The sequence below is a fragment of the Rhineura floridana genome, chromosome 4 (assembly GCF_030035675.1).
Source record: "Rhineura floridana isolate rRhiFlo1 chromosome 4, rRhiFlo1.hap2, whole genome shotgun sequence".
In the NCBI taxonomy this organism is placed as follows: domain Eukaryota; kingdom Metazoa; phylum Chordata; class Lepidosauria; order Squamata; family Rhineuridae; genus Rhineura; species Rhineura floridana.
In genome coordinates, this window is record NC_084483.1 from 106618016 (window position 1) to 106639459 (window position 21444).

Consider the following 21444-nt stretch of genomic DNA (forward strand, 5'->3'; position numbering starts at 1 on the left):
ATCCCGGTCCAGAAACGGCCGCAGCTGTCTTATCAGCCGAAGCTGATAAAAGACACTCCTATCCATGGAGGTCACCTGGGCCTCTAGCGACAAAGATGGATCCAGGAGCACCCTCAGACTACAGACCTGCTTTTTCAGAGCGAGTACGACCCCATCCAAAGCAGGCAACTGACCAATTATCCAAACTTGGGAATCACTAACCCACAGTGCCTCTGTCTTGCTAGGAATCAGACTCAGTTTATTGGCCCTCATCCAACCCACCGCCGAGTCCAGGCAGCGGTCCAGGGCTTGCACAGCCTCTCCTGATTCAGACGTTATGGAGAAATAGAGCTAGGTATCATCAGCATACCGCTGACAACTCACCCCAAATCTCCTGATGACTGCTCCCAAGGGCTTCATATAAATGTTAAACAGCATGGGGGACAAGATGGTACCCTGCAGCACCCCACAGCACAACTCCCAGGGGGGCGAAAGACAGTCACTCAATGCTGTTCTCTGAGAGCGACCCTGGAGATAGGACCGGAACCACGGTAAAACAGTTTCTCCAATACCCATCTCACCAAGTCGGCCCAGAAGGATACCATGGTCAATGGTATCAAAAGCTGCTGAGAGATCAAGTAAGAATAACAGGGTCGCATTCCCCCTGTCCTTCTCCCGATAGAAGTCATCCATCAGGGTGACCAAGGCCAATTCAGTCCCATAACCAGGCCTGAACCCAGACTGGGATGGGTCAAGATAATCTGTTTCATCCAAGTGTACTTGCAATTGCTGAGCTACAACCCTCTCAATCAGCTTCCCTAAAAAGGGGGTATTTGTAACCCGTCAGTAGTTGTCACAAACCAATGGGTCCAGGGTGGGCTTTTTCAGGAGTGGTCGGATCACTGCCTCTTTCAAGGTGGCTGGAACCACTCCCTCCCACAATGATGCATTGACCACATCCTGGATCCACTCGATCAAACCCCCTCGGCAAGCTTTAATAAGCCAAGAAGGGCAAGAGTCGAGAGGACGTGTTGCTGGCCACATCATCGCAAGCACCTTGTCTACGTCATCAGGCCACATCAACTGAAACCGTTCCCAAGAAGTTGCAGCAGACGTTGCATTGGACACCTCATTGGGGACTACAGTAGATGTAGAGGGGGCATCAATATTTGTTGGACTACAACTCCCATCATCCTGACAATTGGCCACACTGGCTGGGGTTAATCGGAGTTGTAGTCCAAAACACCTGAAGAGCATCAGATTGGGGAGGTTTGATCTGGAGGGCACCAGGTTCCCACCTATGACTTAAAGTAATTATTTATCTACATTTAATGTAACTTATCTGGTGAATTAGATAACAAGTGTTCTGTAACAAAAAAGAGACCTGGGTTTTGAGTGTACATTCTGGAATGTATTCAGGAACCATTTAAGCTCCTGAGCATTGTGTCTCATTGTCACACAGCTTTGAGAATCCTTTGAGTCTTTGAAAATTATTGATCTTTTGAGAAATATCTATTTTGCCTTACACACATACAGGCATGACTGGTAAAGTGAATTAGAAAATAAATTAGTTGTTACTGTTTACGGTAAACACACCTTAAACACTGGCTATCCCACTTGTGCCATTATTTTTTTCCCTATAAGATCAAGAGTAGGAAAACATCACTTCACATTTGTTAAGTAATCTGTTGAGTGGTTTACAACAGAGTTCTCCAAGTTTGTTTTCTAGACAGGGATAGGGAAATTGTAGGTCTCCAGATATTGTTGGACTCCCAGCCAGCAGTCTCAGCCAACATGGTCAATGGTCAGGGATGATTGAAGGTGGAGTCTAGCAACATCTGGAGGGCCATAATTTGTCTGTCCCAGCTTTAAGTCCTCTTCCCACGTAATTACACGACTTTCAAAACAGTGTTATAAAATGTTGTATATTGAGACCATATAGGTAAACATGGCATTCCCAGAGTGAGAACAGAAAATGGCAGCGTAGGAGGATGCCGTGGCTAGAGCTCCGCTGCCCTTGAAACTTTACTCGGATTTTAAAACATCTTTTAACATCTTTAGGGGGTTTGGAGAAACGGGCGTAAGTAAGCGCTTCCCCCCTTTTATCCTGGTTGGCCACCCTTCTACCCTCTGGGACTGGTGTGGGAATTGGCAAGAAGAACGCCAACGATAAGAACGCCACAAGAGAGAACGAACGTGACTCACCGTCTGCTGGCTGACGCCGCGAGGTGGGGATGAGTGGAGAGTGGGTGTCCCTGGTTTGTGTTTTGCCGCTGTTGCTGTTGCTCACTTCTCTGTGCTTCCTGACTCCTGCTGCGGCCGCTGTCGTTGGGGCTCAGGAGTTCCGACGTGGCCCGTGTTTCCTGCTCCTGTGTGGCAGCTGGCGTTTTTGCTGCCGCTGCCGCCGTTGCGGCGGCGTTCCTGACGTGACTGTGTTTTGCCGCCGCCGCCGATGTGAGCAGGGCCCACGCCGCGTCCTGTGCTCTTCGCTGCTGCGGCTTGCGTTCGTGTGGCGGCTGTGCCTTCTTGCTGCCGCTGTTCTCTGCTGCGGCCTGTGGTTCTTACTGCCGCCGGCTCCTGTCTCCTGCCGCGGCCTGGGCTTTCTGGTCCCTGCCGTTCTTGCCGCGCCTTGCGTCACTGCTGCGGCCCGGACCCTGACGCTGTCGCTGCCATCACTGTTGCGGTGGCCGTGTTCTCTTCCGCGGCCCATGGTTATCGTCGCCGCTGCTGTGGCTTGCATGCTCCACCGTGACTGGATTGCTTCTTGGGAAGGCGGCGCCCCCTGGTTTTGGGGCGCCTTCTGGTTGACCGGGGAGCGGCTAGCGGCGGATGTGGTGCAGCGGAGTAGGGTCGTGGTCGGAGAGACGGAGTTGGAGTTATTGGTTGGACTGGAGACGCAATGGGGAGTGGTAATATTGGGTGTGCATGAAAGGGAGGACTGTCGTGCTCATCCAGGAACAATGAGGGGCAAGAGGATCCTGCAACGGGCGAACCAATTCCATCTTGGGGGTGGGAGACACACGGATAATTTAATTTACTCTTAGGGTGAGGGGCCTGCCTGTTCGGCTGACAGGGGGGAGGTCATGTGTAGATCAGAGGGGGATGCTAGGGGAGGGGTGGGGAGACACCACATTGAAAGGCTAGGCGGCAGATCCTGGATGGGCATGGGTGGCAGACCACGCCAATTTAGGGGAGCAAGGGATAGATGCGTTATATCCATCCCTTGTTCCGGGTCTGTCCACACCCAGAAGAAAACTGGGGGAGGCAGGACTCCATCCAACCTTCGACTGCTGTTATGTAACGCCAGGTCTGTGGTACAAAAGACATCTCTCATCCATGATATGATCCTGGATGAGAACGCAGACCTGGCATGTATTACGGAGACCTGGCTGGACGAGGCCTCAGCTCCCATACTTGAGGCCATGTGCCCAGCCGGTTTCCGATATGTACAGCAGCCGAGGATTACTAGGCGGGGAGGGGGTGTGGCAGTTATCTATCGGGGGTCTTTGGTCTTCACCAGACCCCCCCTCCATGAGACCAAGTTTGTTGATTGCACGTACTGGAGGTTGGGCCCAAAGGGCAGTTTAGGGATTCTACTTGTGTACCGCCCACCCCGCTGCACAGCAGACTCCCTGACCGAGGTGCCTGAGATGGTCTCGGACGTGCGGTTGCTCTCCCTCAACCTATTGGTTTTGGGGAATTTCAACGTGCATGCTGAGGCCGCTCTCATGGGAGCCCCTCGGGATTTCATTGAACCCATGACTTCTTGGGAACTGCACCTTAGTAATACAGGGCCCACCCATGTAGCCGGTCATGCTATTGACCTTGTATTTGCCTCTGGAGGGGAAGAGAGTGCTCTGAAAATAGGGGCTGTCAATTCTATACCCGTGTCATGGTCAGATCACTATCTGGTGAATATAGACCTATTAATGCCGCACACCCTCCGCAGGGTTCAAGGACCTACTAGAATGGTCTGCCCCAGATGCCTGATGGAATCTAAAGGATTCCTGAATGCGCTGGGGGATTTGGAGCTGACTGAAGGTCATCCGGTCGAAACCCTGGTGATGGAGTGGAATAGGGAGATCTCCAGGGCAATAGACCGGGTGGCTCCGATACGTCCTCTCCCCCTGAACAGAACTCAGACAGCACCCTGGTATACACCACGGTTGCGGGGTCTGAGACAGGAGGTGAGACGACTAGAGCGCCGGTGGCGCAAATCTCGCACCAAAGACGATCGGACACTGGTTAGAGCTGCAATAGCGGCCTACCAGGTGGCAGTAAAGGCAACGAAGAGGGATTTCTTTGCTGCCTCTATTGCGTCGGCGGAATGTTGTCCCAGGAGGTTGTTCCAAGTGGTCTGGGGCCTGGTCGGTCCAGTTGCTCAGGAACCCATGGAGCATTCTAAAGCTTCCTGTGACATATTTATTAAACATTTTGCTGATAAAATCGAAAGCCTGAACAGCATGATCCCGTATGCCGTGGATACAGGAAGTGGGCCAGAATCGGCCAGTTGCATTCCGGTCTGATGGGATCGGTTTCAGCCTCTCCTTGCTGAGGAAGTGGACAAGGTGCTCTCTACTGTGAAGCCAACCACCTGTCTGCTTGATCCCTGCCCTTCGTGGCTCATTATGAGCTGCAAAGACAAACTGGGTGAAGGGATCAGGGCAATGGTAAATGCATCCTTGAAAGAGGGTGCAATGCCATCAGCCTTCAAGGAGGCAGTGATAAAGCCCGTCTTAAAAAAGTCCTCCTTGGATCCCCAAGAGTTGAATAACTTTCGTCCAGTTTCTAATTTACCATTCTTGGGCAAGGTGATAAAGCGAGTGGTGGCCAAACAGCTACAGACACACTTGGATGAAGCGGATTATTTGGATCCATTCCAATCGGGCTTCAGGACTGGTCATGGAACTGAAACAGCCTTGGTCGCTCTGGTGGATGATATGAGGAGGGCGTTGGATAGGGGAGAATATACCTTCCTCGTCCTCCTAGATCTCTCAGCGGCTTTTGATACCGTTGACCATGGTATCCTGTTAGATCGCCTAGAGGGATTGGGAATGGGGGGCACTGTCTTACAGTGGTTCCGTTCCTATCTCTCAGGTAGGTACCAACGGGTGGCAGTGGGGGATGAGGTCTCAGACCCTTGGCCTCTCACTTGTGGAGTGCCACAGGGATCTATCCTCTCCCCCATACTATTCAACATCTATGTGAAGCCGCTGGGAGCTATCATCAGGAGTTTTGGGCTGCAGTGTCACCAATATGCTGATGACACTCAGCTCTATCTCTCATTTAAGTCCTCACCAGAGTTGGCGGTGCAGACCATGTCCAAGTGCCTGGAATCCGTAAGTGGATGGATGGGCGAGAACAAGCTGAAGCTTAACCCTGACAAGACCGAGATGTTGCTTGTGGGTGACAAGAGAAGGTTGGGAAACATCGACTTGGTCCTTAATGGGGTAAGATTGCCCCTGAAGGACCAGGTCCGCAGCCTAGGGGTCATTCTTGACTCCCAGCTGTCCATGGAGGCTCAGGTTTCAGCAGTGAGCCGGGCAGCTTGGTAACAATTACATCTGATACAGAGGCTACGACCCTACCTTCCTGCACATCTGCTCGCGCAAGTGATACATGCTCTGGTCTCCTCTCGCTTGGACTACTGTAATGCGCTCTACGTGGGGTTACCCTTGAAAACAGTCCGGAAACTGCAGCTGGTACAGAATGCGGCGGCACGCTTGATTAAGCATAGCCGTCGCCGGGACCATATTACCCCAGTGTTAGTAGACCTACACTGGTTACCAGTGGTTTACCGGGCTCAATTCACGGTGTTGGTGTTGACCTTTAAAACCGTAAACGGTTTCGGCCCAGTTTATCTGAAGGACCGCCTCCAGTATCATCAACTAAGCCGCCTCACAAGATCAGCCACACAGGACCTCCTCTCGGTCCCACCAGTCAAAACAGCTAGGCTGGTGCGGACCAGGGAGAGGGCGTTCTCGGTGGTGGCCCCCACTCTCTGGAACTCTCTCCCTTACGATCTTCGACATGCTCCCTCCCTGACGGGTTTCCGTAGAGCTTTAAAGACCTGGCTCTTCAGGCAGGCCTATAATTTCGGGATGGATTAGATTGCTGTACTAATCAGATGTTTTGATATCAGTTGTATTGTATATTGTAATTTGTATTTTATTTATTGTATATTGTATATTGTATTTTAATTGTTGTTGTAAGTTGCCTAGAGTGTCCGTATAGTCGGACAGATAGGCGACTAACAAATAAAATTATTATTATTATTATTATTGTGTTTGCTGTCCATGTACAAAGCAAGGCTAGAGCATTTGTAAGAAAAAATTGGATGTGGTGAGTGTTAAATCCTCTCCCCCTTTTAACTTTTCCTCTACACCCCCACCTCTGGCAGCTTTTCCCACTGTAGGGCTTCTGAGGTGTTTGCTAGTTAAATGGTGAAATGAGCAAGGAGGTAAAAGTGGTCAAGGGAAGGTTTTAGCAGCTGCTGTACAAATGTTTCGTTGCATATCAGTGGGAAACATAGGATTTGGAACCCTGTGAACATCACTGAAAATATATTTCTTCCCCATGTCATCCAGATCCATTTTTATTTTAAAACAAGTGCTTTATATGCCATAATACACAGAAGAACCTAGAGATACGACGTAATAAAGTAATAGAAGTAAACCATTGACTTCTAGTTAGTTACCTATCCTAAGTGGTATCCCAAGGGCCAGTTGCCAGCTTCTGCCCTGCAAGAAGGATCCCAGGAAAGTAAGGCAGGAAGGTGAAGAAGGCATGAGGAGCCTGTCCCTGTTTTAGCTGGACTTCTCCCTCCCCCACAGGAACCATCTTACCACCTGCTGCCCTGGGAGAAGGATCCTAATAACTTGATATGTGGGGATGCTGTGGGCATATCTCGACTTCAGAAAGCTTTTGACAAAGTGCCCCATGATATTCATGATATGGCTCTTCAAACCGGCTTTTGGGGTGGGTTAGGTTTTATTATTATTGGTTGAGATTTTAATATTTTAATGTAATTATATGTTTTAATTTTGTACGTCGCCCAGAGTGGCTGGATTGCCAGCCAGATGGGCGACTAATAAATTTAATAAATAAATATTCTGATTAGCAAGCTAACTAAATGTGGGCTGGATGGAACAACTATCAGGTAGATCCACAGTTCTCTACAGAATTGTACTCAGAGAGTGCTTATCAATGGTTCCTTCCAAACTGGGGCGAGGTAACAAGCGAGGTACTGCAGGGCTTGGCCCTGGGCCCAGTGTTCTTCAACATTTTCATTAATGATTTGGATGAGGAGGTGCAGGGAATGCTTATTAAATTTGCAGATGATATAAAATTGGAAGGGATAGCTAATCTCCCTCCCAGGCTATGGTCTGAAGACACATAAGGCCAGCTCCTTGCTGAAGCTAAGCAGGGTCAGGTCTGGTCAGTGCCTAGATGGGAGACCGCCTGGGAACCATATGTAAGCTGCCTTGAGTTTCATGAACAAATAAAGGCAAGGAATAAATTAATAAATAAATAATACCTTGGAAGACAGAAACAAAATTCAAAGGGATCTTGATAGGTTGGAGCATTGGGCTGAAAACAACAGAATGAAATGTAACAGGGATGTGCAAAGTTCACATAGGAAAAAGAAACCAAATGAACAGTTATAAGATGGAGGATACTTAGCTCAGCAAACCTATGTGCAAGAAGGATCTTGGGATTGTTGTTGATCACAAGCTGAACATGAGCCAACAGTGTGATATGGCTGCAAAAAAGGCTAATGTTATTTCAGGCTGCATTAACAGAAGTATAGTTTCAAAATCGCGTGAAGTATTGGTTCCCCTCTATTCGGCACTGGTTGGGCCTCATCTTGAGTACTGTGTCCAGTTCTGGACACCACACTTTAAAGAGGATGCAGACAAAATGGAAGGGGTTCAGAGGAGGGCAACGAGGATGATCAGGGGACTGGAAACAAAGCCCTGTGAGGAGAGACTGAAATAACTGGGCATGTTTAGCCTTGAGAACAGAAGACTGAAGGGAGATAGGATAGCACTCTTCAAGTACTTGAAAGGTTGCCACACAGAGAAGGGCCAGGATCATTCTAGAGTGTAGGACCCAGAATAATGGGCTCTAGTTACAGGAAGCCAGATTTCAACTGAACATCAGGAAAAACCTCCTAACTGTTAGAGCGGTACAACAAAGGAGCCAATTACCTAGGGAGGTGATGGGCTCTCCAACACTGGAGGCCTTCAAGAGGCAGCTGGACAGCCACTTGTCGGGTATGCTGTAATATGGATTCCTGCATTGAGCAGGGGGTTGAACTCGATGGCCTTATAGGCCCCTTCCAACTCTATGATTCCATGATATTGCTTAGCATGTGAGTTTAGTGTGCATTGATGTAACTTGCAAGCCACCTTGAAAGCGTTTGTATCCTGACAGGCAGGATATAGATAAGGATAATATAGAAAAATAGGAGTTGCAAATGTGATGTTCCTGCTTATATTGTAAATATGGTAAGTGCTGTTTATATAGAAGACATATGTTAAGTGGAGTGAAAGAGGAGGGGGGAGTACATGAGCAGTAGAATGCTGGATGATTGGCTGAGCGTTTGAATGGCTGGGAGTATAAATGGAAGAATGACAGTTGAATCTGGGTGGTGGTGTTTGAGAGGCTGAGAGAGAGGTTGGAGATTTGAGGTTTGGTGGTGTTGAGAGTGAGTCGGAGTTCTGAGGCAATTAGTAAGAAGTCAAGTACCTAACAGAATATAGATGAAACCATACGCTTGTGAAACATTCTAAAAGTAATCTTGTTATTTATAATTCTTAATAAATACTTTCTTGGTTAAACATAAGCCTGATTCCTTCAGCTGGGAACACATACCGGGGGAATAGCAAAGTAATCAAGGCTGAACAGTTGTATCGAATGGTGGTAGCGGCGGATCGAAAGAAAGTGTATCCAGTCCCACAGAGAAACCCAGGGCTGTATGCTTCAGAGACAAGAGGCTGCAGGGGGTGGGTGGGTTGTGAATTACCTATACCCATAGACACAAGGTATCAAGATAGCCTGGCAGAGACTGACACACAGTCTAAAGGCTATAAGAGATACAGAGTGTGGGGTAGTGAGGCCTAGCAGGGGGATTTGTTGAAATCTGTGCTAGAGCTGTAAAGGGTGAGGAAAACCTGACGTTCCTGTCTGCTGGTAGCCACAAGTGAGAGCATCACAGGTGGTGCTGGGGAAGGACGTCACACACTGTATGTGATTTATGGAAAGGTACAATCTAGAATCAGGCTTAATTATGTTCACAATCTGCAGTAGCAAAATACTTCTGCTCTCTGACAGAGACGACGTTCAAGCTGAAATATCAGAAGTTGAGTCAGCTGCATATTCTAAGAATGATCTATATGCAGGCAAAGTCTTATCTGGAAATAAATTCTTTGGTCACAGTCAGTCAGTCACTGTGTTCTTTAGGCTAGGGCCTCCTGCAGATACCATGTCATCAGGAGTTCCGTTCTACACAAGATAGAAAGCGAACCTTTAGTGTTGCTACCCTTTGGAATTCACTCCCCTTAAATATTAGACAGGTGCTATCTTGGTTTTCTTTTCACTGCCCACTGAAGACCTTCCTCTTTCAACAAGCCTTTATCTCAGTCTGCCATCTATATTGGAATTGTTTTTTAAGGTGTTTTTTTTTTAAGATGGTTTGGTGTATTATCATTTGTTGTTTCCTGTCCTGGGCTCCTGGGAAGGGTGGGAATAATAAACAAATATGGAAGGACCTCTTCATCCAGTTTGAGACCATTGATAAAACATAGCTCAATGACAGAGCAAATGTTTCGCATGCAGAAAGTCTCAGGTTGTATCCTTGGCATCTTCATTTTTAAAAAAATTAGGACTGAGACTAGGAAAGGTCTTTGCCTTTGAGCTATTAGAGAGCTGCTGTTTGTTGACAGTCTATACCTGTCTAGACAGACCAGTGGCCTGACGGTAGAAGGCAGCTTTTATAGGTTCATATGTTATAAAGCTGTCCTTATTGTTTAATAAAGAAACTTCAGTTTACTGTTTTGCAGGTTATCCCAGTGGGGGATCATCATACCAATTCTGGATCTAAATTTCCATATTGGACTGAAGGAGATGCTTTTTTAATGAAGTACTTATTTATGCAGATGAGCCAAGAGACTTGTGGCAATAAGATTAATTGCATGTCTAAAGTGGATGAGCTTGTTTTTAAAAGCATCTGGCAGCTTCAAGCATATCAGCAGTCCAGCATTACATTATTTAAAATGGCCTTTCAATTACCATTATTGCAATATTGTTTCCATCTATAGATTCTGGGATTTCTCCAAGCCTGACCCTCTGCTTGAAACTGTGGAGCATCATACAGAGTTTACTTGTGGCCTGGATTTAAGCTTGCATCACCTAGGTCAGGTAAGAGAAAAGACAGATTTGGTTTTTTTCTTATGTGGATGCAAGCATGAACTGTGCATTATATTGCGCAAAGCAAGCTCTTCAGTTGTAAAATTTGCCTACGAGAAATCTACTACCTTGATTATTTATGGAGGTATACATTGTTAGAAGATGAAGGCATCTACAAGATCAAGTCCTGCTAGATGTGAACGTCTCCAAAGAAAAACTGTCAGTTGTATCCAACGTTCATCAGAGTAGATACACTGAAATCAATAAACATGACTAATTTAACCCTATTAATTTCAGTGGATCTACTCTGGACTTCGCTGAATACTACCCGATATCAGATTCTCTGGTTTTCATTATTTATGTTTGTAATAGGTACCTAGAACTGAGGAAAAGATTCCTCTGCAGTCAACCTTTGTGAATGACAGGAATGTCAACAGTTAACCCCTGGGTAGCATGCTGCCCTGAAATAATTGTTTTGTTGATCCGTGGAATCTTTTTAGAATTCTGAGAATCTGAGCTTTTTTATAGTTTTTTAAAGTAATAATTTAAGTCTCTGGCAAATCGTTTTTGGCATCACATTTTTAAAAATGCTAAAAAATGTGGAACGCAGAAGCAAATTCTTTGTAAGTACCATGATCTCTGAGTTCATCAATCAAGATTTTTCAAAAGTTAACCCTCACAAAATACTCTCTGTGACCAGTCTGATTGGTATGGTATCAAAATAAAACCTTTCTTCCCTAAGCACTGGGTATACTAGTTCTGCTTCTGGACCTTTTGAATTTCCATGTGTGAACATAATGTTTTGTATAGGGACAACATACATCAGTTCTGTCCCCCATGTTGTTCAACATCTACATGAAACCGTTGGGTGCGGTCATCCGGAGCTTTGGAGTGCGTTGCCATCAGTATGCTGATGCCACGCAGCTCTATTTCTCCTTTTCATCTTCTTCAGGTGAGGCTGCAACAATGGACTGGATGAGGGCTAATCAACTGAGGCTCAATCCAGACAAGACTGAGATGCTGCTAGTGGGTGGTTCTTTTGACCGGATGGTGGATGTTCAACCTGTCCTGGATGGGGTTGCACTCCCCCTGACGGAGCAGGTTCGTAGCTTAGGGGTTCTCCTAGAACCATCTTTGTCACTTGAGGCTTAGGTAGCCTTGGTGGCACGGAGTGCCTTCTACCAACTTCGGTTGGTGGCTCAGCTACGTCCCTATCTGGACAGGGTAACCTGGCTTCAGTTGTCCATGCTCTGGTAACCTTCAAGTTAGATTACTGCAATGCACTCTACGTGGGGCTGCCTTTGAAGATGGTTCAGAAACTGCAGCTTGTGCAAAATGCAGCGGCCAGATTGGCAACAGGGACCAGACGGTTCAAACATATAAAACCAATTCTGGCACACTTGTATTGGCTGCCTGTATGTTTCCGAGCCCGATTCAAGGTGCTGGTTTTAACCTACAAAGCATTACACGGCTTGAGACCACAATACCTGAGGGAATGCCTCTCCCGACATGAACCCACCCGTACACTACGCTCAACATCCAAGGCCCTCCTCTGGGTGCCTACTTTGAGGGAAGCTTGGAGTATGGCAACAAGGGAGAGGGCTTTCTCAGTGGTGGCCCCCAAATTATGGAATGACTTTTGTAACATGGTGCACTGTTATCGGCGCCAGGTCAAGACTTTCCTCTTCTCCCAGGCATTTTAGGATGTGTTTTTTAATTTTTTTTAAGTGTTTTTAAGTTTGTATATTTGTGTATTTGTTTTTAATGTTTTTAATTGGCTATGAGGCGGTATACAAATGTAATAATAATAATAATAATAATGTTCATACATGGAATATAGTGGGCATGGAGTCAGTACTGGGGCACCCATTAAGTTGAAGCTAACACGCAAAGCATTTCTCAGGGAGAATATAGTCAGAATAAACTCAATATTAATATAAGAACAGTGTAGATCTGGCATCAAATTAGGTTTCAGTGGATTAATGTCACTAAACTTGCATATTAATTTCAAATGTAAATAAATAAAGTTCAGAATAAGAGTCTTTATATAGTCAGTCTTTGGAGAAGATATTAACTGCTTTCCTTAACATTGTGCATTTATTGGGGGGAAATCATATTCAGAATTGGGGAATGGATTTTTCTGTGTGTGTGTGTCAGGGGTAGGGGATGTAAGTGTGTGTTTTTCTCATGTTTCCAACCTTTTTCTTTAGATGAAAATGGTTTTGGTATGTCACATTGTTTTCTGATAACATTTTCTGTAACAGCTGGAAAATGTTGGAAGGGGCTGTTCTTTCTTTGGTAGCTGACTAAAAGCAGAGCTTGGCAAAGTTACTTTTTTGAACTACAGCTCCCATCAGCCCAATCCAGTGGCCATGCTGGCTGGGGCTGATGGGAATTGTGGTTCAAAAAAGTAACTTTTCCAAGCTCTGACTAAAAGCTACACTCATCAAACTTATCCCTGTCTCCTTCCACTGTTAAGTGCAACTTCAACCAATTGGCCTTTGGGAAAATGTTGTCTGTTTTCTGAGAAGCTGTCCCTTTTGGAAAGGGCTGCAGAAGAATCCAGGTATCTCTTCTTGTATTTCAGCAGTTCAGTATGAACAGTTATCTTTACTCCATAAAAATAAGCAAACCAAGAGAAGGCCACATATTTTATTGAACCATATTTTTGTATCCCACTTTCCAAGGCAGCTTACAAGTAACATTCAGTTACTCATTTTAAAAACAGATCAGGATCCTTCCTACAGGGCAGTCGATAGTAGAGGACTCTGTGGAGAGAAAGGGGGTAGTCCAGCTAGAGTAGGCCCTGAGGTCATCTTCTTCCTGCTTGCCTCTCTCACCTGGAATCCTTCCAACAGGGCAGTTTGATGGTAGATCACTATGTTGGAAGGGGCAGGGATCTAGTTAGAGCTATCTATAACTCCTTCTCTAGCCTGGAATCCTTGCAACCGTTTTAGGGACTGCAGTTTCTCTTGCAATTTTTGTGGAGACAGCATTTTAAGATTTGTGTAGCATAAATAGTACCCATTCAAACAAAATGGTTGAACACGCCAGCTCTTGCTTCAGTGGCCAAATTCATTTTTTCTTGGCTGAATATGTTACTTTGAAGATACAATGAAATGAGAGAATGTTTCTTCGCTTATCATAAAGGGCTTGAGATGATGGTATTTTAGGACTGCTATAGTAATAAGGCTGAATAACATTAAACAGAAGTGTAAGGAAAATAAATGTAACTCCTGGGAACCCTTTCTTTAATTCTGCACCTAGTTATCATTTGGCTTTCTCTCTCACTACAGAGAGAATTGGCCACCATATGTAAATGAATGCTTTCTGTCGAGCAAGGTTTTTTCTATAGCTGTTGTCTGCCTGAAAGCGGGATTAGGCACTTTGACTGGGGGAAACATTCTCTTCTAAAAGTTCTGTGAAGTATGAACCATGATTCAGTTTTCTGAATTGTAGTTTTAAAACTTCTTTTAAAGCAGTAGTAGTAAGAAGAAAAATATATTTAAAGCACTGAAAAATGAGGCACATGCAAATATGGAAGTAATATGCGCAAAGCATATTACTGAAAATATCTCTGAGATTAAAACTAAGTTCCAGGTTGGACCTCAGGAGTACATTTGTATTCCTACAGAAATCAGTGGCAAAACTTTAACTGATTTTTAATGGAGCAGAATTGCAGTCATGAGCAGCTACTAATTTTCCTAGTGGGTCACTTTAAGAAGAACTGCTTAGATTTCTTTTAGTGGTATATAAAACTTAATAAACAAAAAAAAGTTGATAGAAAAAAGCCAAGGTCTCAGTAGCTGCTGATAAAGTCATCTGCTGGCTAGACCTATTACCACATCTGCTGTTTCTGCATCTCGTAGGGAAGCCATCCTCACATTAGCCATCCTCACATGCTACTGATACGGCAGCATCTGTGAACCTGAAGCAAAAGTTCTTTCTATGTGGATATTTAAAATGTCATAGTTTAAATGTGCAGGAGTTTTCTTTGTTGCCTACCCACAACACCTTCAATTATTATTATTATTTACACTAGAATCTCATAACTCTAGAACTTGTGGATATCCAGTGAAGCTGAATGTTGGAAGATACAGGACAGACCAAAGTACTTCTTCACACTGTGTATAGTTAAGCTATGGAATTCCCTCCCACAACAGGTAGCGAGGACCATCAACTGGGATTAGACAAAGTCATAGAGGATAAGGCTGTCAATGGTTACTAGCCATGATGGCAATGCTCTGTCTCTATGATCAATGGCAGTATGCTTCTGAATACCTGTTGCTGGAAACCACAGGAGGGGAGAGTTTCAGTTTCACATTGTAAAAAAACACACCTCACCTTCATTTATCCACAATAAGTGCTTTTTGAAATAATAATAATAATAATTACTTTTGGAAAAGTAATGATATTGCATCAATAATTGCTAAAAAAAGTCATGACTAATAACTACTGAGGGGGAAATGCAACAAGTAATTCTTATTGGATAAACCATAATCCTTTTTTTGGTACTTATTTGTTCATGAATAAGTCTAATGATAGCCAGTAAAGCTTTTGATGTGCAGTGCTATTCTATGCATGTCTCCTCGGAATGCTGCCCCATGGAGTTCAAAGGGATGTAACACACAGTTAAATGAAGGTAGGATTGCAGCCTAAGTGTGTTTACTGTGCCACAGTCTCTAGTTCTTAGATACTGGTTTTCTTGGCACTTGTGAGTTCAATGGATATCAACTATTATTGTGAGATATTTTGCCTTCTTAAGCAATAAGAAGACAGTAGTATGTCATTCAGGAAATTACAAAAGGCTGAACAGATTACCCTAGGGTACTAGAAAAGGACTGACCAGCAAAATAAGACTGTAATGATAAATGGCTAATTGAGGAGCTGTCGAAGAACCAAGTCAGCTGGCAGGTCACCGAAGACTAGTGTTATTTAATGAATGGAAACTTGCTTCAGTACTGTTGGTGGGAAATAGTATTGCAAATATGCACAAACGGTTTAATAAAAAATGGGATGACTTTCCCTTTAATAAACTGAATTTCAAGTGAAGGATGGGCTTTGTCACCCTACATATATACAGAACTCATATTCTTTGGCTTTGAAGAGGGGGAAAGGCTTAATCTATGTGCTGCATTCCAAATTCCATACCAGCAGTTTGGTTGGCATGACAATAGTAACATTGTAACATATAGTTATAGTCACTAATAGGCAAAAAACCTTGTGGTTTAAGAACGTACCTATAGCCAACAGATATTTCTATCAAACGTTTAAAAGCAGGGGAAATGGGCAGCTATAGTGAATGCACCAGGACAGGAGGAGACCTGACCTCCTGTCTGAGATATTGTACTGCCCTACACATTTGTTCAAATTCAAACACAATTTGGGTTGGCCTTTCATAGTCCAATCCATTTTCTATGCAGCTTGGAAGAATTTGGTAACGTGCAGGTAGGAGGGAGACGGGAGAAGGAGGGCAGATCTGATCATTTGCATGCTTATTGGGTTCAGTGGGATTTACTCCTGTGCAATCATGCTTCAGATCAGTGAAATGGACCATGGGGGAGGGGACAGGGGAGGGGAGAGGAGGGGGATAGGGAAGGAGGGGGGAGGTGAATGGAAGGGGAGGGGGCAGGAGAGGCAAAACAAGGGAGAGGAAAGGAGCAAGAGGGAGGGGATAGCAGGGAGGAGGAGGGGATAGCAGGGAGGAGGAGGGGACAGCATGTTTGATCATTGGTCTGCTTTTTCAGTTCAGTGGGATTTACTCCTGTACAGTCATGCTTAGGATAGGTGAAACTGACCTGGGGGAGGGGGAGGGGCGGAGGGGGAAGAGATTGGGTGTGTGGGCACTGGGCAGAGGGAAAGCCGCTTTCCTTTCCAAAAGGAAAACATTGTACATTGGAGTCTATTATAGCATCAGGCATGCTCAGTAAGAACCAGCTGTCAGTGTTCTAAAATCCAGACTCATAGCTGTTTGGCTTGGCTAATCAGGTGGCCACACCCATGTCAGACCAACAGTATCATTGTTTTTCAGGCTTTCCCCCACCTTTTTATTCTACCGCAGGCACATATAGTCTCCCACCTAAATTTAAACCAAAGCTGTCACTGGCCACATCCACCCCAGACCTTTATTTCACTTCAGTCATGGTTTCCCCCAAAGAATCCTGGGAAGTGTAGTTTGTGAAGGATTATGAGAGTTGCTAGGAGATGCTGTATTCCCCTCATAGAGCTACAATCCCTAGAAGAGCGGCTGACTGTTAAACCACTCTGGCCACTGGAGCTCTTTCAGGGGAATAGGAGTCTCCTAACAACTCTCAGCACTCTTTACAAGCTACACTTCCCAGGATTCTTTGGGGGAAGCTGTGACTGTCTAAAGTGAAATAAAGGTCTAGCATTGGTGTGGCCACCTGATTAGCCAAGCCGAACAGCTGCGAGTCTGGCTTTTAGAACACTGGCAGTTGGTTCTTGTTATAGCCTGATGCTGTAATAGACTTAAATGTTAAATTTCTTAAATTAATTAAAAATCAGCCATACATTTTTTTAAAAACTTTTAAACTGCAGAAGATGAAGATCAGAGTATGAGACAAGGTCAGTAATAAAATTACAGGTATTCTGTGAACATGGCTAATTTTTAATTAATTTCAACAAATTATAAGACCACTGACAGAAAAAAGTCCAACAGAGGTCTGGATTTTTCCCCTGTTTTACACTTTGAACTCTAGATTCCCTCTGATTGTTTTGTGTATCACCATGAAAACTTAGAGGGTTGTTAAGCAAGCGTTTCTGAGTTGAGGACTATAAATTTTGTAAGTTTTCGTTTTGAAATGAGCTTATGGGAAGCAGCTGAACGGCATGGGAGGTATTTTCATTTTAACATTGTGGAATGTGAGAAATCCATGCTGGCTGTAGTGTACAGCCACTCTCGTGGAAAGAAGTGGATTGGACTGTGAAAGACCAACCCAAATGGTGTTTGCATTTTGACAAATTTGTAGGGCAGTACAATATCTCAGAGAGGAGGTCAGGTCTCCTCCTGTCCTGGTGCATTCACTATAGCTGCCCAATTTCCCTGCTTTTTAAAGTTTGATAGGGATATCTGTTGGCTATAGGTACGTTCTTAAACTGCAAGGTTATTTTGCCTATTAGTGCATAATTTTATAATCAATTAAAAATTTCCTTAATGTTTCTGTTGTTGAAAGCCAGTTAGTTTATAATAATTCATTAAGCAAATAAAGAATTATTAATTTCCTGAGTCAATTAGTTATAATCCATAATCAGTTCTTACCTTTAATACTTGCTTTTAAGGGTAAACTTTTAATTCTGCAATTCAGAATTTATTGTATTTAATTCACACAACAGCTTTTTAAATCATGCTGTTCATTTAAACTGCTCAGTTTCTTCATCCTTTCATGAAGGGCTGCGGAGTCATAGCAAGCCTTTCCTTACTCTCAGGTAAAAGTTATATGAAGGTATTCACTGTAGTCCCCCTAAGATTAGTCATGAGCCAAGACCTAATAGAACCTAAGTTAGGCATGATTAATTTACAGTCCATTCATTTCAGTGTGACGTAGTCATGATGACTAACTTTAGCTTGATCATAGCTATTGACAACATCAGAATCCTCAACAGAGTCAGATATCTTAATAAATAAAACTACTGATCCAGCTAAGCCTTCAAAATTTTTCTGTTCTAACCAGATAAATAGAAATGGCTAAAGATTCGAAAACAAAGTCAGAAAATACTTTAATGCCACCATATGGGTTGGATGCAGTTTCCCTTCCATTCACAGAAACAATCAAGTGTCAGTGGAGGCCTCCCACTGGAGAAGGGCAGTGATTTTTTGTGATTACCCCTGCCAGCTCCCTGTACCACTTCTCATGCTGATCAGAGCACATTTTTCTGGGGGGAATGGAGGAAAATGGCAAATTACTTCTTTCCCCTTCCTTCAATAGGAGCAGAACATCACAGACCACAAGTCTGGATTCAACCCTAACCCTTACTGCGTAAGTGTCATATACACACCTACCTTGATTGCCCAGGCCAGGGAACAAATTGCCCTCAGCTCCTGACAAAACCTTCAGTGGTCTGTGAGAGAACTGTGGGAGCAGGCCCACCTTCACTGGGGCTACTTAAGAGATGTGTGTGCTGAGGAAAGGTAAACAAGAAGAAACCCAAGCTAAGGAGCTAGTACCATCAGCTCCTGAAGCTAGCCAGAGATATTTTGTAATGTTTGTGTTCATATTTTAAATGGTGTTAATATTGTAAACTGCCGTGGGTGTCTTGGCAGAAAGATGGTATATAAATGCAATAAATAGATAAATGTTGTCCTGAAGTATCTGGATCAAGACACTTTCAGGGACTGTGTAGTTGGGCCTTGATGCAGCTATTATAATGTGTTTTCTTATTCCTGCTGGCTACCCAGAGTAGGTGCCAGACTTCTGTGTCTTGTTTCCTCATGCAGAAATGTCAGTGTGTTCAGGCAGTTCCTGACAACATACTGAGAAACAACCTTTTTTTAAACTAGTAATCTGTATGCTACATAATTGAAAATGTCTGAATCTGGGGACAGGGGCACATAAGCCCCAATGCCATTTGGTGAGAAAAGTAGTGCTGGTTGTGCACACCTGAGCCAGTCCTCTGTTAAATGTTAAGATCCTAACCCATTAACAGCTTATTGTAAACGGCAGAAAGGGCAACACCTATTCTCAACCAGAATAACTCTCTTTCCCTCCCCTATTGGGAATAATATAACCCTTCCCCACACACACATAAATAACTCACTGCCTCTCTCTGTCACTTTTTTCTTGTTCTCTGGAATCCGTTCTTGCAGGCAAAGAGTGAGACCTGATCTGCTGCACATGCATCCTGCCCCTGTTGCCCACCCCCACTCTATTCAGAAAAAAGAACAAAGCCTTTTTTTAAAGCAATCCAATGAAAAATAACCTTCAGGAGGGGTGATGCTAGCAGAGTTCCCCCTCTTAACCTCCTTTAATCATCATTACATCATTATCATTATAATATTTATATACCACTTAATATGCAAAATCCCAAAGTGGTTTACATAAAATACCATAATGTCATAAGTGTGTGTGTGTGTGTGTGTATACACACACACACACACACAACATTATGCAAAGAAATGTGTCAGTAAAAACAGAGAATCTATCAGTAAAACATTGTTAAGTATCGATAAATAATAAAATAGCAGTGTGATTAATCTCAAGAGCCAGGGAAAGCCTGCTTAAATAGATGGGTCTTCAGGAGGTGTGTAAAACTTGCCACTGTTTCTGTCTTACAAACAGGACATGGCAGGATATTCCAGAGAACAGATGGAACCCTGACCATCGGCCATGTTGACTAGAGCTGATGACAGCTGGATTGCCACAGGTTTCGCATCCCTGGTTTAAAAGATAAACCCAGCAACAGGATACGGGGTGCTCTTAGACAAGGCATCCTCCATGGAACCTCTTAACCTGGAGAGATGGGGCATGTAATTCTTTCCCACTATCTGACTTTCCTGAGTTCTCTATGCAAAGTCAGAATCATATCTGAGTGTAGCCCTATGGGAGATTGTTGCAGTTCCTTGTGATTGCCAAACCTAGCCAGTTAGGAACATCAGTGCACAGTGATAAATATACAAGTAGAGCATTCATAAGCAGGGCCCGCATCCAGCAGCATTTTAAATTCTTTGGCTGTTGGACCACTGCATACCTGCTTGATTTTATTGTCCCAATAATGTGTGCACTCTCACACAGAAGGTTTCTGCATCTCTTTCTACTTCATATTGGGTGGGTCATCTGTTAGGGCCAGAGTTTCACATGTTGCTTTGGCTTAGGTGGCACTAGTTCCCAAATCACTCCAGTGGGCAGTATGGACACTGTGTGGGAAACCAAGGTTGACACTTCAGCACATCTGTGCTGTTACTGCATTATTTCCACCAAGTCACTGCTTTAACTGAAAAGTCAGAATAATGGTGATGAGCTATCACGAAAACTACTTTGGAAATGGGTGATATTTTAAAATGTGGCTGCTGATCCAGACCTTTTGGAATACAGTGGGTTACAGTATAAATCTTAAAATGCAAATACTGATCAAACATTTATGAACCATTAATTGTAATTTCCCCTTTGTGCCTTCTCAAGTGATATGGTGCAAGCAACAGATTTTCTCTTATCAGTCACATACGTTGCTCCTTTTATAGCATAAAGATATTTAATGACATATCACTCTGCTCCCTCTTGCGTACTGGTTTCTGTCTGTGAGACTTCAAGAGCATACAACTATTTATCAGAATGTTTGATGTCTTCTTTGCTATCTTTATTTATTTATTTATTTATTTATTACATTTATACCCCGCCTTATGGCCAAAAGGCCGTCAAGGCGGCTTACAAAAACACGAATATAGCAATACATACATCAATAAAATAATGCAATTCTCAAAATTAAATAACAAATAACATTATTAAAAGAAAAAAACATTTAAATGTGTCATGATGAGAGAACCGCATTCAACCAGGTTTTAAGAGCATACAACTATTTATCAGAATGTTTGATGTCTTCTTTGCTATCTTTGCCTAGCTATACTTAGGTTTTCCCTTGTACTATCGGAAATAGAGTTGGATTGAATTACACAGAATGGTTGTCAGAAGTTACATTTTGTAGAAATCCTGTTTGTTGTCCCTGTGATTTGATGAAATGATTGTCACTGTATTTGTGTTCGGAAGCTACTGCTTCAGTTGATCACAGGTGGGAATTCCCCAGGTATTTTGCAGATGGCGTTTTATGTATTATTTCCTCTTGGAAATTGAATGTGCTGGAAGGGACTAATTTGATTTATCACTCACTTCTGAATATGATGCTTAGAAGAGAGACTCGTGTGTGTGTGTGTGTGTGTGTGTGTGTGTGAGAGAGAGAGAGAGAGAGAGAGAGAGAGAGAGAGAGAGAGAGGGGTGAGTTAAAATGGGGAGAACCATGACTGGCAGAGTGGGTGGATTGTTAAATTATACAGGACTTATGTTTTATATACAGAGAATCCTTTTCATGAAAAAATGTACTCACTGA

General features: G+C 43.9%; 1 protein-coding gene across 3 annotated transcripts in view; it reads left to right on the forward strand.

The window, feature by feature from the left end:
* The window catches only part of PEX7 (peroxisomal biogenesis factor 7), a 102828-nt gene that overhangs the window by 76570 nt on the left and 4814 nt on the right, over window positions 1-21444 (forward strand). The window contains exons 9-11 of one of the 3 annotated variants that reach the window (XM_061623954.1): window positions 10302-10401; window positions 18336-18386; window positions 19686-19739. In XM_061623954.1, coding sequence (XP_061479938.1) covers window positions 10302-10401; window positions 18336-18386; window positions 19686-19724 — 190 coding nt within the window. In that variant the 3' untranslated portion in view covers window positions 19725-19739. Of the gene's footprint in view, window positions 1-10301; window positions 10402-18335; window positions 18387-19685; window positions 19740-21444 lie in introns of those variants that run through there. The other 2 variants (XM_061623953.1, XM_061623955.1) reach the window with 2 other exon arrangements.